Source organism: Syngnathus scovelli, chromosome 6 (genome assembly GCF_024217435.2).
Source record: "Syngnathus scovelli strain Florida chromosome 6, RoL_Ssco_1.2, whole genome shotgun sequence".
Taxonomy (NCBI): domain Eukaryota; kingdom Metazoa; phylum Chordata; class Actinopteri; order Syngnathiformes; family Syngnathidae; genus Syngnathus; species Syngnathus scovelli.
The window spans coordinates 5,974,219-5,988,000 of NC_090852.1; the positions used below are offsets into that span (position 1 = coordinate 5,974,219).

Sequence of the window (13,782 nt, forward strand, 5' to 3'; positions counted from 1 at the left end):
GTAAGTCTTTACGGATGGCCATCTTCTCCGCCATTGATTGGGCAGGACGCGAGCGGAGGGCGGATTCTCTGCCGCTCATTGGTCAGTACAACTGTGGGGGGGGGGGAGTGGCTCTCTATTCCTCATTGGCGTGGGGGGCGGGTGCAAGTCGACTGAGTCCTCACTGCTCACGTCTGTCGTCTTCCTGCGTCTGCAGCACGTCGGAGCGAGTCACCTGGGCGTTCATCTTCTTCCACTTCTTGTCTTTTTCATTGTCGCGGTCGCCCCGTTCATCATGTCCCTCCTGAGCGACGATCCCAACTACCAGCGGCTGGAGAAATGGCACCGGGCCAATGGCGGAAGTATGAACATGAGGGACATGTTCGCCGCCGAGCCCGACCGCTTCAGTCGCTTCAGGTGGGCGAAACCGAGCTGAATAGCGAACTTGTCCGAAGCTGCACCCTCGCTCGAAGGACGCAAGCTTGCTCGCTTCGTCTTGTCTCGTCATGTTATGTCTCGTCGTGCGCCACAAGGTCATCACCGCCTGTCGTCGTTAGGTCAACATTAATTTATATATATTTTTTAAATGTAAATTCCTCTGCTGCTGATGTCTTGTCACATTGTAAAGGTGGCGCGGATTCTTCAGCTTTTAAACGTTTTGGCGGCTTAAAGCAGGCTAAGCGCAAATGCAAGCTGCAGGGCAAAAGGCCACAATTGTCGGACAGCGGCGCTTGTGTTCCACAGAGCCAAAATGACAATCATCATCTTCATCATGCTGACTCAAGCGTTTTTCTATGTCAACATTCTACACTGAGCGTCAAGCCGTTAGTGGCCATGACGTCATGAATGGTGAGACGTGCCCCGCCGCACGTTCACCTTGCACCCTCCCCTCCATCCTGATTGTTTACGTAATAGTTCAAATGTCAGTCAGCCTGACGTCTTTAATGCAAGTGCCCGGTCCACTTAACCAGTTGGTCCAAAAGAACTTTAAAAAATTCTGAACGTAAAACGATGTTATTGTGTGTCTATGCTCGCGAGTCAGTGTGCAGGTGGAGACGCCTGAAGGCGACCTCCTGCTGGACTACTCCAAGAATCTCATCATCCCGGAAGTCATGTCCATGCTCATCGCCATGGTAACCGCGCCTCTTCTCTAATCAGCTCTGAGGTTTGCTTCATTGAGTCCGCAGGGCTTTTTCCATTGCAACATTTGCTTTGTCCAAGAGCAAGAAAGGATGGATTGTACCCCCATGTGCCCTGCGATTGGCCTCTCGCCTGTCAGCCAAAATGGGCTCCACCATAATAACCAGAACCCAGAGTCTAAATCAAGATGGCCTCCGTATCATTCTATATGTGATATGTATCTTTTGGAACTGGTTTGCAACTAGTCCAAAAGCAGGAAGTTGACTCTTGTGTAAGGGCTGCGTGGGAATGTCGCAAGCCAGCAGGTGAAAGCTGGCGGCGGTCCAACTTCCTGCTCAATGGGGTAATGTACCGGCTGAGCGACCGCATTGTTGGACCAAAATGATGAAACGTTTGCGCAATCTTGACCTCTCGCGCAGGTTAAATATGGCAACACTAGTTGAAGGGGATGGCAAAAAACAAAGAAGTGGGAAAGGGGTGGACATCTGAGTCATCCATCTGTGGTGGAGGCACGCAACATGTTGGAGGACTCCACTAATTTTTGCTTAGCCATTGGTGATCAAGTGGAAGCGGAATATTCCCCGCAATTACGCGGCGGCCGTGTTGGCAGGGGCCATCTTCCTATCAAAGTTTTGAAATGAAGTTGCACCATTTTTTTGGGTCAAAGCGTGGGCTATCAATACAGAAGGACAAACGTTTTTGTTTGACATGTGAAACCTCATTGTGCGCAAGCTCATGCAACGTGCCTTTGCCCCTCCTAGCTTAGCACTGCTGGGGGCACTCTCTTGAAAAGGTCTGTCTTCATATCTATGCCCGATCATGTGACCCGTGACAGGCCGAGTCCCGAGGGGTGAAGCAGGCCCGGGAAAGCATGTTCAAAGGGGACAAGATCAACTTCACCGAGGTGTGTGCGCCGCTCGCTGGCCCCCTCCTCCAGTTGGCGCTCATCCAGTGTGTGCGTGCGCCTTTAGGGTCGTGCTGTGCTGCATGTGGCCCTGCGCAATCGCTCCAACGTTCCCATCCTGGTGGATGGAAAAGATGTCATGCCCGAAGTCAACCGCGTGCTGGACAAGATGAAAGTCTTCTCGCAGGTGTGCGAGTGTGTGTGCGTGTGTATGTAACGGAAGGTGTTGACTTTGGTGTATTGTGTCGTGGACAGAAAGTGCGCAGCGGCGAGTGGAAAGGTTTCACGGGCAAAAGCATCACGGACGTGGTCAACATTGGCATCGGGGGCTCCGACCTGGTGAGCTGACCTCGTGTTCGGCCCGAAGGGAAAAAGTCCTGCCGATGCTGCGGGTCCTCCACCCACTGTTTGTCTGATCTTGACGCTCGCCTGATCCACGTTTGGCTATGTGATTTTCAGGGTCCGCTGATGGTGACGGAGGCGTTGAAGAGCTACTCGGCGGGCGGCCCCAACGTCTGGTTTGTTTCCAACATTGACGGCACTCATCTGGCCAAAACGTTGGCTCAGCTTGACCCGGAGACGACCCTCTTCGTCATTGCCTCCAAGGTCACGCTGACTTTTGGCTCGCTTTGATGAGGGTGAGAATGACGATGATTTTTTTTGCACGCAGACGTTCACCACGCAGGAGACCATCACCAATGCCGAGTCCGCCAGGGACTGGTTCCTTCGCGCCGCCAACGACGTAAGCATTTTTCTGTTTGGGGGGGTTGATGTCGTGCTGCTGACGTTCTCAATGTTGCTGTTTTCCAGAAAAGTGCTGTTGCCAAACACTTTGTGGCTCTCTCCACCAACGCGGTAAGTCAACCTCCGTCGTCAAGCTTCTGACGACCGGTCGAATGGCACGCAAGCAATCTGTGAACTTATTTTTCTTTTTTTTGGCATACAGGTCAAAGTGCAGGAATTTGGAATCGACACGGCCAACATGTTTGAGTTCTGGGACGTAAGTATGCGTTTGTCTCTGTGTGCGCGCGTGCTGACGCTTGACCCATGTGTTCGTGTCGTCCGCAGTGGGTTGGAGGTCGTTACTCGCTGTGGTCCGCCATCGGCCTTTCCATCGCGCTGCACATCGGTACACCTGTCGCCGCACCGTCCGTCCCGCTTTTGACCTCTTCGCCTTCTCAACTCGCCGCTCGGCTCTTTTTCAGGTTTCGACGGCTTCGAGCGGCTTCTGAGCGGCGCTCACTGGATGGTGATGATGATGATCGTAGCGTTGGTGCAAATACTTACGGCGATATTGACGATTGATGTGTTGCAGGACAATCACTTTGTGAACACTGGTCTGGACAAGAACATCCCGGTCCTGCTGGCGCTTTTGGGCGTTTGGTACGGCAACTTCTTCCAGGCTGAGACGCACGCCATGCTGCCCTACGACCAGTACATGCACCGCTTTGCCGCCTACTTCCAACAGGTACACCCACCGTGTGCGTGCGTGTGTGTGAGAGAGCGAGAGACCAAGAGCTGGCCGGTGTGACGTTCGCAGGGCGACATGGAGTCCAACGGCAAGTACATCACCAAAGATGGAAGTCGGGTCAACTATCACACCGGGCCCATCGTGTGGGGCGAGCCGGGAACAAACGGGCAGCACGCCTTCTACCAGCTCATACACCAAGGTCTCGCACACACACGCACAACATGGCGGCTTGTCAGCCACTCAGAGTTGCCAACTGGCTGTGATTTTTGTTGGCAGGCACCCGCATGATTCCTGCTGACTTCCTCATTCCGGCGCAGTCGCAAAACCCCATCAGGGACAACCTGCACCACAAGGTCAGACAACAAGCGCAACATTTTGGGCAAGATTGGGCTCGATATTGCGCAACACAAGCCAACTTGAGAGCTCACCTCATCTGGCAATTGTAGTTTTCCTTCCAAAACAGGAGCTTGAATTTAAGATGCTCGTCTTTTCAGATCCTGTGTGCCAACTTCTTGGCTCAGACGGAGGCCCTGATGAAAGGCAAAACGGAGGCGGAGGCTCGCCAGGAGCTGAAGGCTTCCGGCTTGTCGGGACAAGCCCTGGACAAACTTCTTCCTCACAAAGTAACAAAGCACACGCACGCAGGCTCTGAGTGGTTTGTGAGCGCTTTTCTTTTGAAGGTCTTTGACGGGAACAAGCCCAGCAATTCGATTGTCTTCAAGAAGCTGACGCCCTTCATGCTCGGAGCGCTCATCGGTCAGTCGCCACACACTATGACGGCTGCCGTGTGAAGCGACCACCGATGACGATTGTGATATTTGTGTGTGTTCAGCCATGTACGAGCACAAGATCTTCGTCCAAGGCGTCATCTGGGGCATCAACAGCTACGACCAGTGGGGGTGAGTTAGCCGCTAGGACTGCGTTATGTCAAGTCAGCCAAATTGGTGCTAAGTTTGCCTTTTTGTCCCCCGCCCCCCCACAGCGTGGAGCTGGGCAAACAGCTGGCCAAAAAGATCGAACCGGAGCTGCGTGACGCCGCCCAGGTTTCGTCTCACGACGCTTCCACGAACGGACTCATCAACTTCCTCAAGATGAACTTTGCTTGACTTTGTCACATAACATTGCCGCACCTGCTTTGTCTTGTCCCCGTGTAGTGTCTCACGTCTTGTTGGAAAAAAAAAAAAAGACCACGCAAACGCTTCCTGCGGTTTAATAGGCCACGCCCCTTATTGCAGCCAGCAGTGGTGAAAATCTTTTTGTCAGCAAACAATAAACGCGTCCAAATATCTTCTGCTAAAGCGTGTTAACGTGACAACACCAAGTTCAAGCTCCTTCAAAGTTTTTTTTTTTTTTTTAAAAAGGAAAAAAAGTCTTTTAAAAAAAAAAAAAAACATCCGTGTGCGTCAATCGGAAGGCTGAAGGAACCTTTTCTTGGTTTTGTTCTCCAGCGCGTTTTGGTTGACGTCGAGGTTGTCGTCTGCGTCTGGGATGGCGTTTCGGTCTCGCTTGCGAGCAAACTTCTTCTTCAGGCTTCCCACTAAACTCTCGTACCTGCAACACAACACAACGCTAATTAACAACCCCAAGAGGCCTAGTGGACGAGCGCTCAAGATTGGTCCGCTGTGTCGAAAATGGCTGCCAGGCAACACACCTGAGCGCCATGTCTTCATCCGTCACGTCCGTCTGCATGCGACCTACGTCAGCGGGGTCGGCTTGCCGTTGCCCGGTGGTAGGATTCATCAGCGCCATCAGTTTCTGCAAAAGCGCAACGTCAGACTCTGCGTCACCGTGCCACATCCAACATGACCACCGGCCCACAAACCTCCACTTCGAGGTTGAAACCGTGGAAGGACATTCGGCCGTATAGAAGACCCTCGAACGGGACAAAACTTTTCTTCTCCACGATCATGTTCCTTGAGGGTAAAGCATCAAGTTGGTCATCCAGTAACACGACGAATCACAATTGATCCACTGTTGGGATGTTGGGAGTAAGACTGACATTTCGTTAAGCATTAGGAAATCACTTTAATCATTTGCCCATTTTTGAGGTGGACGCGGCAAATGAATTTGGATGAGGATTGGTCGCGGTTTTCAGACGTAAACATTATTTTTTTTCCCATGAGGCCTTTCTACTGTCGCTAATTATGACGCCGATCAAGCACGTGTGTGTGTTACTGTTTATTACTCTTGCGTGCGTTGTTCGGGCAGGTCCAGGTACCAGTGCTCGTCACTGATAATCCTTTTCTCGTCTTCTTGCAGCTGTTTCTTTGTCTCGGCATCCAAACCTCTCTGCATGAACTGCCAAGAACCGCGATACACATTGTAAGGTTCGCATGTGCGTTGACGTGCTGCATCGATCGGGTCATGATTTAACGACGAGCCGGCGCGACGTACCTTCATGCGCAGAACGTTTTTGGAGAGTCTCGCCGAGTCTGCTGACATGTTCAAGGTTGCTCGACGCGACCACTGAACGTCGAAGAAAAACAAGAATCACCAAAAGAAAAGCGAAAGAAAGTCCAGACCGGAAGAAAGCGGAACGGCTTTTCTTCTTCTTCCTTTACGTGCCGTGTACGACTGTACTTTATTAACACTGGCAGCCCATTACCGTCACCTAGTGGTTTTCCGTTGTTACCGCAATGGCACACGGGCCAGATCATTATGGAACTTGTCAAAAGACACAAAATAGCTACCAATGTATTAATGAAGCATACATACATGCATATTTAAAGCCTTCTACTTTATTTGTGCGCACATACTCATGAACAAAAGTTCTTTGAAAAGGCTATTTATTTATTCATCCTCCGACCCATATACGGGTCCGTCTTGGGAGAGGAGCCATTTTACGGTGCATTCAGGTTCCCTTGGATTTTTCGTGGGGGAAGAGAAGCTGGCGTTATCATTTCGCTTTAAATCACACCGGAACAAATCAGCCTCACCTTTCAAAATAAATCAATCGAAAGCAAATGAACGACACGTCGTAAAAACGTTTAACAAATCTTTGATTTGTGTCTGTAAAAGTTTACATTCATTATCTGGCTGTTGTTATTCTGTACTGATGAGACAGAAACCACAGGACAGGCAGTGCCTGTCATTTTACTTTGAAAGAGCTCTGGGAAGTGTTGTTGTAGTAAAATTTAACAAGATCTGACCAATCATTAGTTGTCCTTTACACATCAGAACAGCAAAACGATGGAGAGCACAAATACGCCACTTTGAACAATACCATCGCCGATTGCCAGGTAATGAATGAGCCGTGACGTTCATCTTTTCCAGGTTTACCTGTGATCAAATTAATTTGAAAGGCGAAATTTGGACATGATCAGCTCATTGCACTCATCCTATCGCTCACATCTCATTGATAAAAAACAAATAGACAGCCAAGGCCATCCACGAATTTGTGGGTTTTATTTTCATTGCGCTTTTTTAATCACAGGATAAATTCATTGCTTAATAATAATGTTAATGACAACAACAATAATAATAGCTTTCAAGGGACCCGAAGACAATTAGTAATTTATTTATTTATGACATATATATATATATATATATATATATATATATATATATATATATATATATATATATATATATATATATATATATATATATATACATACATACATACACACACACACACACACACACACACACACACACACACACACACACACACATACACTTATATACATTCAGTTACTGTGATTGAACCAGCGTTCTGTGCGTGTGCGGGCGGCCGCGTGTCAGCATGCTGGCCAGGAAAGGTTTGGTGCCGGACGGCTTCTTACTGACCCGGGTAGCAGAGGAGCGCGAGCATCCGAACCGGAAGCGCTCCAGGAGCCAGCGGGCGCGCTTCATCACCAAGACGGGCTCGTGTAACGTGGCCCACAAGAACATCAGGGAGCAGGTTAGTAGATGGCCAAATGGAGAACACTCTCTCAAAGTTGTTATTGAACACCTTTTGGCTTAGACTATCAATGAATTTAAATTAAAATACCTTTCACATAACTTGGAATGACTGTCATCAAGTTGAGTTGTTGTGGCGCCACCTCGAGTTGATACGTTGCATCACGTGGTTGCGGTTGCTTGGCAGGGTCGCTTCCTGCAAGATGTGTTCACTACCATGGTGGACCTGAAGTGGCAGCACTTGCTCCTAATCTTCACGTCGGCCTTCCTGTGCTCGTGGATGCTGTTCGCCATGATCTGGTGGCTCCTGGCTTTCGCCCACGGGGATCTCCAGCCTCTGCACCACCGCGTGGGGATGGAGATCGTTCCCTGCGTCACCGCCATCAACTCCTTCACATCCGCCTTTCTCTTCTCCATCGAAGTCCAGGTTGGACCTTTGCCTTTGTATTCTTGACGGCTCATCTAGCATGCTTTACCATTAGCATCTACGATGACATCCGCAAGATTGGTCCTCCGCAAACATTTTGACAACAAGCGCTAACAATTGCTAATGGCAAGTGATGACTAAAAACACGTTTCCACCTGTGAGCTTCCTTTTTGGACGAGTATCTTCACGTTCAACCGTTTGGGCCATCTATTGAACCCAGATACTGGACGCCGTATGCTGACCAGTAGCTCAGTGATGGCGAACTAGCTGGTTAACGCTGAGGGTGGTGCGTCCAGGTGACCATCGGCTTCGGTGGACGTATGGTGACCGAGGAGTGCCCGGCGGCCATCGTGGTTCTGATCGTTCAGAACATCCTGGGCCTGATCATCAACGCGGTGATGCTGGGCTGCGTTTTCATGAAGACGGCACAGGCCAACCGGCGGGCTGAGACGCTCATCTTCTCCCGCAATGCCGTGGTGGCCCCCCGCAACGGGCGGCCCACCTTTATGTTCAGGGTGGGCGACCTGCGCAAGAGCATGATCATCTCGGCTACCGTCCAGCTGCAGGTAAGGAGGCCTGGACTGATGGATGGATTCCATTTTTTCACATTGTTGTGCGGCAGGTGATCCGTCGCACGGTGACGTCGGAGGGCGAAGTGATCCCGGTGAGCCAGCTGGACATCCAAGTGGAGAACCCACTGAGGAGCAACGGCATCTTCCTGGTATCTCCGCTCATCATCAGCCACACGCTAGAGAGAGGAAGTCCACTCTATGACCTGTCTGCTCACTCTCTGGCCACCGCTGACCTTGAGGTCATCGTCATCCTGGAAGGTCCGCAAGCGCGCCCTGGTGGAATGATCCTAAAGAGTCCCATTGTCCCAAATCATAATGTTTTGATATTTGCGTTGTGTCCAGGCGTGGTGGAGACGACAGGCATGAGCATGCAAGCCAGAACGTCGTACACGCCGGACGAGATCCTGTGGGGCCGCCGCTTCGTGTCCATCATGAGTGAGGAGGACGGCCGCTACTGCGTTGACTACTCCAAGTTCGGCAACACGCTTCCCGTGCGCATGTCGGGGCTCAGCGCCAAAGAACTGGAGCAGACGCGTGGCGTCCGGGAGGCCGGCGCTGATGATGCCGCCGACGTGCGACCGCAGGGTTGGGGACTGGTGCGGGCCGGGAGGCGGGCCATCCGGAGGGGGGGGCGGGCCTGCGAGGGCGCTGCATCCCAACCCTGGTACGACCCAGCCCGGGAGGAGGCGGAGCCCGCCGCCCGGGAGGAGGCGGAACCCGCCGCCCGCCAGGAGGCCGTGCCCCTTGAGGTCATCGGCTGAGGGACGTGCGAATGAATCCTTTTAGGGGCGGGGCGCCGACAGACACACATTCACAGACAGCACAACCCACGCACAACACCGGCGCAGAGGCGATTGGACTCCAAACAACTTGAAACAACAAACCCTTGTTTTTGTCTTTATTGTTGAGCAGCCAGAGGTCACGTGACCTCACAGCCAGAAGACGAGCGCGGTCAGCAGCCAGCCGATCAGCAGCAGCGAGCCCAGCGGGGTCGCGGCTGGCACGCCGCTGGAGTTGCACAGGTTGTTGTTGCAGCAGCGGTAGGAAAAGGGTGACATGGCTGGGAACATCTGAGACAAGCGCGAGTTGTCGCAATCCGTGTAGCGGATGCACTGACGCACCGTCTTGCCGCCTACGCGCACACACACACGATAAAAACATGCCCACACACGTCAGTAATAAATGAATGTACAACACAACACACGACATGATGAGCACATGCACACACATGGTAAGTGCGGGTTGAGGTCACGGCGTGGGCTGACCTTGAACGCTGAGCGTGAGGCAGGCGTCCTCGTACGTGCACTCGTGGACGTTCTCGCAGCGGCCGGTGTAGTCGGAGCACTTGTAGCAGCGGAGAGCGCCACCTGCGGCCCGCCACAACATTTGACGTGATACTAGTCAAGTTCTTGTCGAGTAGACGAGATGCTACGCGAAGGAAAAGTGGCCGCTGGGCTTTTTTTACGCTAAACTAACTTACCTGCGTGCACTGAGGCCATTAAGATCATCAGGACCAGGACTGGATCTGCGCGTGGGGACATGTCGTCGTCTTCTGCTACAATCCACTTGACACGCAAACCACATAAGGATGAGGCGTACGCACACACACACACACCACATGTCCATAATGTGCCTTTGTCTTAATCTTCCCCCCCCCCCCACACACACATCTGGACACAGAAAGACAGTCACATCAGAACGTGCAAAGACACACAAAGGGCGATTGAGAGGCGTCCGCCGTTGATGAGACTGGAAAATGCTTTGGCCGCTCATAAAATCAACACTGGAGTCCTTTCACCGATTCACACTGAAAAGCACACAAAACACTTGCACACAAACATTTAGTCAAGAATGGCACGGTTCATTGGCCGGGCTGCTTGGGTCGGTGCTTGCCTCGACCGCTCACTTGGGCGCTTTGTTCCACTCTGCTTGACTGCTTATGAAGGTCATGGCGCTTGCTTCACTTCGAGCCCGGTTTTCCTAAGAACCCGCACAAAAGCGTCTCTTTGTAAACTGGAACAGCTACTTTTTAACCTCCCTCCCTTCCCTGTGACATGTTTGTGTGATAGCAGCACCATTTTTTTTTGCACTTTCAATTGGACTTGCACACACTGATGACGTCACAAGAAGAGCATTATTGAGACTCGGCCTCTGCTTTGTCCCTGCTCAGCGCTCTGCACCCTGTAGCACTCAATACGTCGATCGCGATCGACCAGTCGATCGCCAAGCTACTACTGGTCGATCGCATGTTTAACGGCCGCGCACACACAAACCGCCAAAGTTTATAAGCTTATCAACGCACACACTCGCTTTTTTCTTTTAAACAAAAGAAAGTTTATGACCATCAAAAATGATTGGTGTTGCTGGACCAAGTAAGAAGCCAAAAATGTATCACTTTTATACGGAACGGGAGTTGGACATTTTTCTATATTATTTATTTATTTATTTGTTTATTTATTTATTTATTTTATTGTAGTGGGTAGATCTTTGTGACTTGGTCATTTTAAAAGTAGCTCGTAAGCTGAAAAAGTTTGAGCACCCCTGGTGGCACACTTTGAGACCACTGAGGACCAAGCAAGTTTTTTTTCCTGCCTGTCCACGTCTGTGCAGTTCACCCACTCAGCCGCCAGACAGAGACGCAGCTTAACGCACTGTTGCCAAACAGGCGAAGAAGAAGCGTCAACTACGTCACTGCTTCCGCATTGAAGACATCTACAAAACAAACCTAAGCATGTCGTTCGCTTACAGAAGTAAGATTTCGATATTTTTATGGATATTCGTCATACATTTTATAGCACACAAGTTAGGACACGCGAGAAAGTCGACTTTGAGATATTGTGTGCGACTGCAACTCGCACTGACGAGTTTCTATTTCGGATTCACGTGTTCAAGTGTTTGATGTGTGCACATGTATGTAGAAGACGTGTTCATTAGGCCATGTGTGTGTTTATAAATGTGTTTTGTTTAAAGTATGTGCGATCATCAATTCGTTATATTGTTTGATCGCGCGTCCCAGTGTGCGTTTTTCATGCATGTGTTTACGTTTGTGCTAGGCTGTGTATTTTGATAAACTAATAATTGCATCACAGTTTTTAATGGCTGTTGTAGACCAGACCAGTAACTGAGTTGTCATCAGTTCGCCAAGTTTTTGTACTGCCAATTTAAAATCTCATAGTTTTCATTTAAGGGATTTATTTTCAGTCCGATGAATGAATGATGGAAGTAATGGTTCGCGGTAGGCAGCCCTTCACGTGTTTACTCTGTGCGCGCATGCATATCCATTCCAGTGACGGAACGAGACATCAGGAAGATGATCGAGCTCCGGGCCGCCAACAGCGCCATCTTCACGGGACAGAGGCACTCGGCCATGCGGGGCTGGAGGTCAGTTTGTCCATCCGTCTGTCCGTCTTTCTACTCGCACGTACGCTAATGTTGACGCGGCGCTCGGCATCAGGGCCATCCGACAGGAACTGGGCCTCGAGGGGATGGTCTCGGCGCGCCAGCTCAAGAAGAAGTGGGACAACCTGAAGGAGAAGTACCGGGTGGGTGGAGCGCAACTGGTTAGTCGCAAGCCTTTGCTTTGTGTCGGTGACGCTGCATGAGTTTTGTGTGGCGCAGATTCTGAAGAACCCGCCGGCCGGGATGGAGCGATCCGGGCGACCCTTGTGGCGCTGGTTCCAGCTGATGGACCAGGCCTCCACTGGGCGTCTGGCCACCAGCGCCAAGCGGCTGGAGCCGTCGGCGCTGGATGACGACGACAATAACGTGCCTCGCTTCACCTTTGATGACTTGGCCCAGCACACGGCTCAGCTTGGCTCGGACGAAGAAGCGGAGGCATGTGACGAAGACGTCGACACGGGTGAGATTGACGCCCGGCCGGATGGCTCGTTTTGTCACGGAAGGTTGTGCTAGGAATCTCTACACGAGGACTTTTGTATAGTGGGCTATTCAGGCAGTTGATGATGTCAGCAATTAAAGGGGAACCCAAGTCTTGATAGCAAAACACCTTGATGCCGTCCATCCTTAAAGCGAGTGTTTGCGCACTCTTCAGCTGTGCAGAACCTGTTGAGCGTGGACGTCCCAGAGGTGAACGGTGACACTAAGATGGACGTGCAGCAGGCCGCCGGCCAGCATCTTCGCCCCCACGACATCGCGCTGCTGCACGAAGGCCTTGCCAGGGGCGGCCACGAGGTGGAGGTGGAAGCAGAGGTGGAGGTACCGTCCTGCGGCAGCCCCGCCGACCACGAGCTGCTACGCGACAGACAGGACTGGGACCGGGCCGCGCTGGAGCGGGACCGGGTCGTGCTGGACCGGGACCGGGCCGCATTAGAGCGGGACCGGGCTGCGCTGGAAAGGGACCGGGCCGCGCTGGAGCGGGACAGGGTGTGTCTTGATCGAGACCGGGCCTTACTAGACCGGGACCGAGCTTTCCTGGAGCGGGACCGGGCATTAGCCGAGCGGGCTCGGGAAGAGGCAGCCCGGGCCCGGTCACTGCTCACGGATGGCAAGGGGATGTTGGAGAGCGAGCGGGCGGCCAGGGAAGACAATGAGTTGTCTGGGAAGCAAGGGATAGTGCCGACTAGTTTCTATCAGAACTTGATGGCCATCGAAGTGAGACCTGAGCAGCTGGAGAGCACGCGGAGACTGGTGTCCTTGTTCAGCAAGCTGGTGGACAAACTTTAGAGGCTCGTCAAATGGGAATGTCTAGACTCCGAATGTAAGACTTACTTGACTTAATGAATGTCTTATTTCAATGCAAAAAACATCGTCTTATTTTCGGGCCAATACGGTATTTATTATCTCTCATTTTGTACATGTGCAAACTAATTTGCAATTCTGTCTCAACCTGTGTGGATCAGCAAATGTACAGTTTTGGGTGTGCGCAACATTTATGTAAAATACAGAACATGCTTGGAAAGGCGATGTGGCGCATGTTGATGCTTAATGGCAATACCAATCGGTGAATAAGGTTGTTGTGTAATTTGTGCCAGGAAGTTTGACACATTTTTCTTATGGTGTATGTATAGCCAATGAATTTGCATTTACAGAATGAATCGGGAGATACAAAAAGCATTACAGGTTCATATTCTACATTTGAATCATCACCATAATTCTGCATGGAATCTGTTAATGATCATCAAACGCCAACAATTTTTGTGTCCTTTGTCTGCACGGGTGTATTTGAATTTATACTGTTGTGCTTCAATTATGTAAATGAAGATTGAGTCCAAATCAAAACGATTGTAAATATGATGGAAAACCAGTGCAAGACAAGCTGATTAAAAGCTGGCAAATATTTGATGTTAAACAATCTTGTAATTCATTTTGTTTTTGGTGGACGTCAAAATCATCAATATTCCATGACATCACTGTAGTTTGACAACAA

The 13,782-nt window shown here is 50.9% G+C and overlaps 5 protein-coding genes across 6 annotated transcripts; 3 read left to right on the forward strand and 2 right to left on the reverse strand.

The window, feature by feature from the left end:
- The first annotated feature begins 133 nt into the window (after positions 1 to 133).
- Positions 134 to 4,782, forward strand: LOC125970114 (glucose-6-phosphate isomerase). The gene is made up of 18 exons (XM_049722114.2): positions 134 to 396; positions 1,022 to 1,112; positions 1,955 to 2,023; positions 2,091 to 2,210; positions 2,279 to 2,362; positions 2,483 to 2,629; positions 2,694 to 2,765; positions 2,834 to 2,878; positions 2,970 to 3,023; positions 3,092 to 3,152; positions 3,229 to 3,272; positions 3,339 to 3,491; positions 3,564 to 3,693; positions 3,771 to 3,847; positions 3,989 to 4,117; positions 4,175 to 4,250; positions 4,327 to 4,393; positions 4,477 to 4,782. Exons 1-18 carry the CDS (start codon positions 275 to 277, stop codon positions 4,598 to 4,600), a joined length of 1,665 nt encoding a protein of 554 aa, XP_049578071.1. The 5' UTR covers positions 134 to 274; the 3' UTR covers positions 4,601 to 4,782.
- mphosph6 (M-phase phosphoprotein 6) lies at positions 4,689 to 6,065 on the reverse strand. The gene is made up of 5 exons (XM_049722169.2): positions 5,889 to 6,065; positions 5,680 to 5,792; positions 5,317 to 5,407; positions 5,146 to 5,249; positions 4,689 to 5,045 (listed from the first exon to the last, which is right to left on the reverse strand). The coding sequence occupies exons 1-5, from the start codon at positions 5,934 to 5,936 to the stop codon at positions 4,898 to 4,900; spliced, it is 504 nt and encodes a 167-aa protein (XP_049578126.1). The 5' UTR covers positions 5,937 to 6,065; the 3' UTR covers positions 4,689 to 4,897.
- A 116-nt stretch (positions 6,066 to 6,181) lies between these two features.
- kcnj11l (potassium inwardly rectifying channel subfamily J member 11, like) lies at positions 6,182 to 10,503 on the forward strand. 2 transcript variants are annotated; one of them, XM_049722150.2, is made up of 7 exons: positions 6,182 to 6,733; positions 7,239 to 7,398; positions 7,585 to 7,824; positions 8,121 to 8,390; positions 8,447 to 8,545; positions 8,636 to 8,654; positions 8,739 to 10,503. In XM_049722150.2, the coding sequence occupies exons 2-7, from the start codon at positions 7,240 to 7,242 to the stop codon at positions 9,155 to 9,157; spliced, it is 1,206 nt and encodes a 401-aa protein (XP_049578107.1). In that variant the 5' UTR covers positions 6,182 to 6,733; position 7,239; the 3' UTR covers positions 9,158 to 10,503. The 2 variants fall into 2 exon arrangements, with proteins under 2 accessions (XP_049578107.1, XP_049578106.1); XM_049722149.2 differs by having other exon boundaries at positions 8,447 to 8,654.
- LOC125970150 (CD59 glycoprotein) lies at positions 9,281 to 10,065 on the reverse strand. The gene is made up of 3 exons (XM_049722173.2): positions 9,877 to 10,065; positions 9,662 to 9,763; positions 9,281 to 9,528 (listed from the first exon to the last, which is right to left on the reverse strand). Exons 1-3 carry the CDS (start codon positions 9,935 to 9,937, stop codon positions 9,326 to 9,328), a joined length of 366 nt encoding a protein of 121 aa, XP_049578130.1. The 5' UTR covers positions 9,938 to 10,065; the 3' UTR covers positions 9,281 to 9,325.
- A 150-nt stretch (positions 10,504 to 10,653) lies between the features above and the next one.
- LOC125970138 (uncharacterized) lies at positions 10,654 to 13,707 on the forward strand. The gene is made up of 5 exons (XM_049722160.2): positions 10,654 to 11,146; positions 11,684 to 11,777; positions 11,851 to 11,938; positions 12,015 to 12,255; positions 12,448 to 13,707. Exons 1-5 carry the CDS (start codon positions 11,128 to 11,130, stop codon positions 13,077 to 13,079), a joined length of 1,074 nt encoding a protein of 357 aa, XP_049578117.1. The 5' UTR covers positions 10,654 to 11,127; the 3' UTR covers positions 13,080 to 13,707.
- Positions 13,708 to 13,782: the final 75 nt, after the last annotated feature.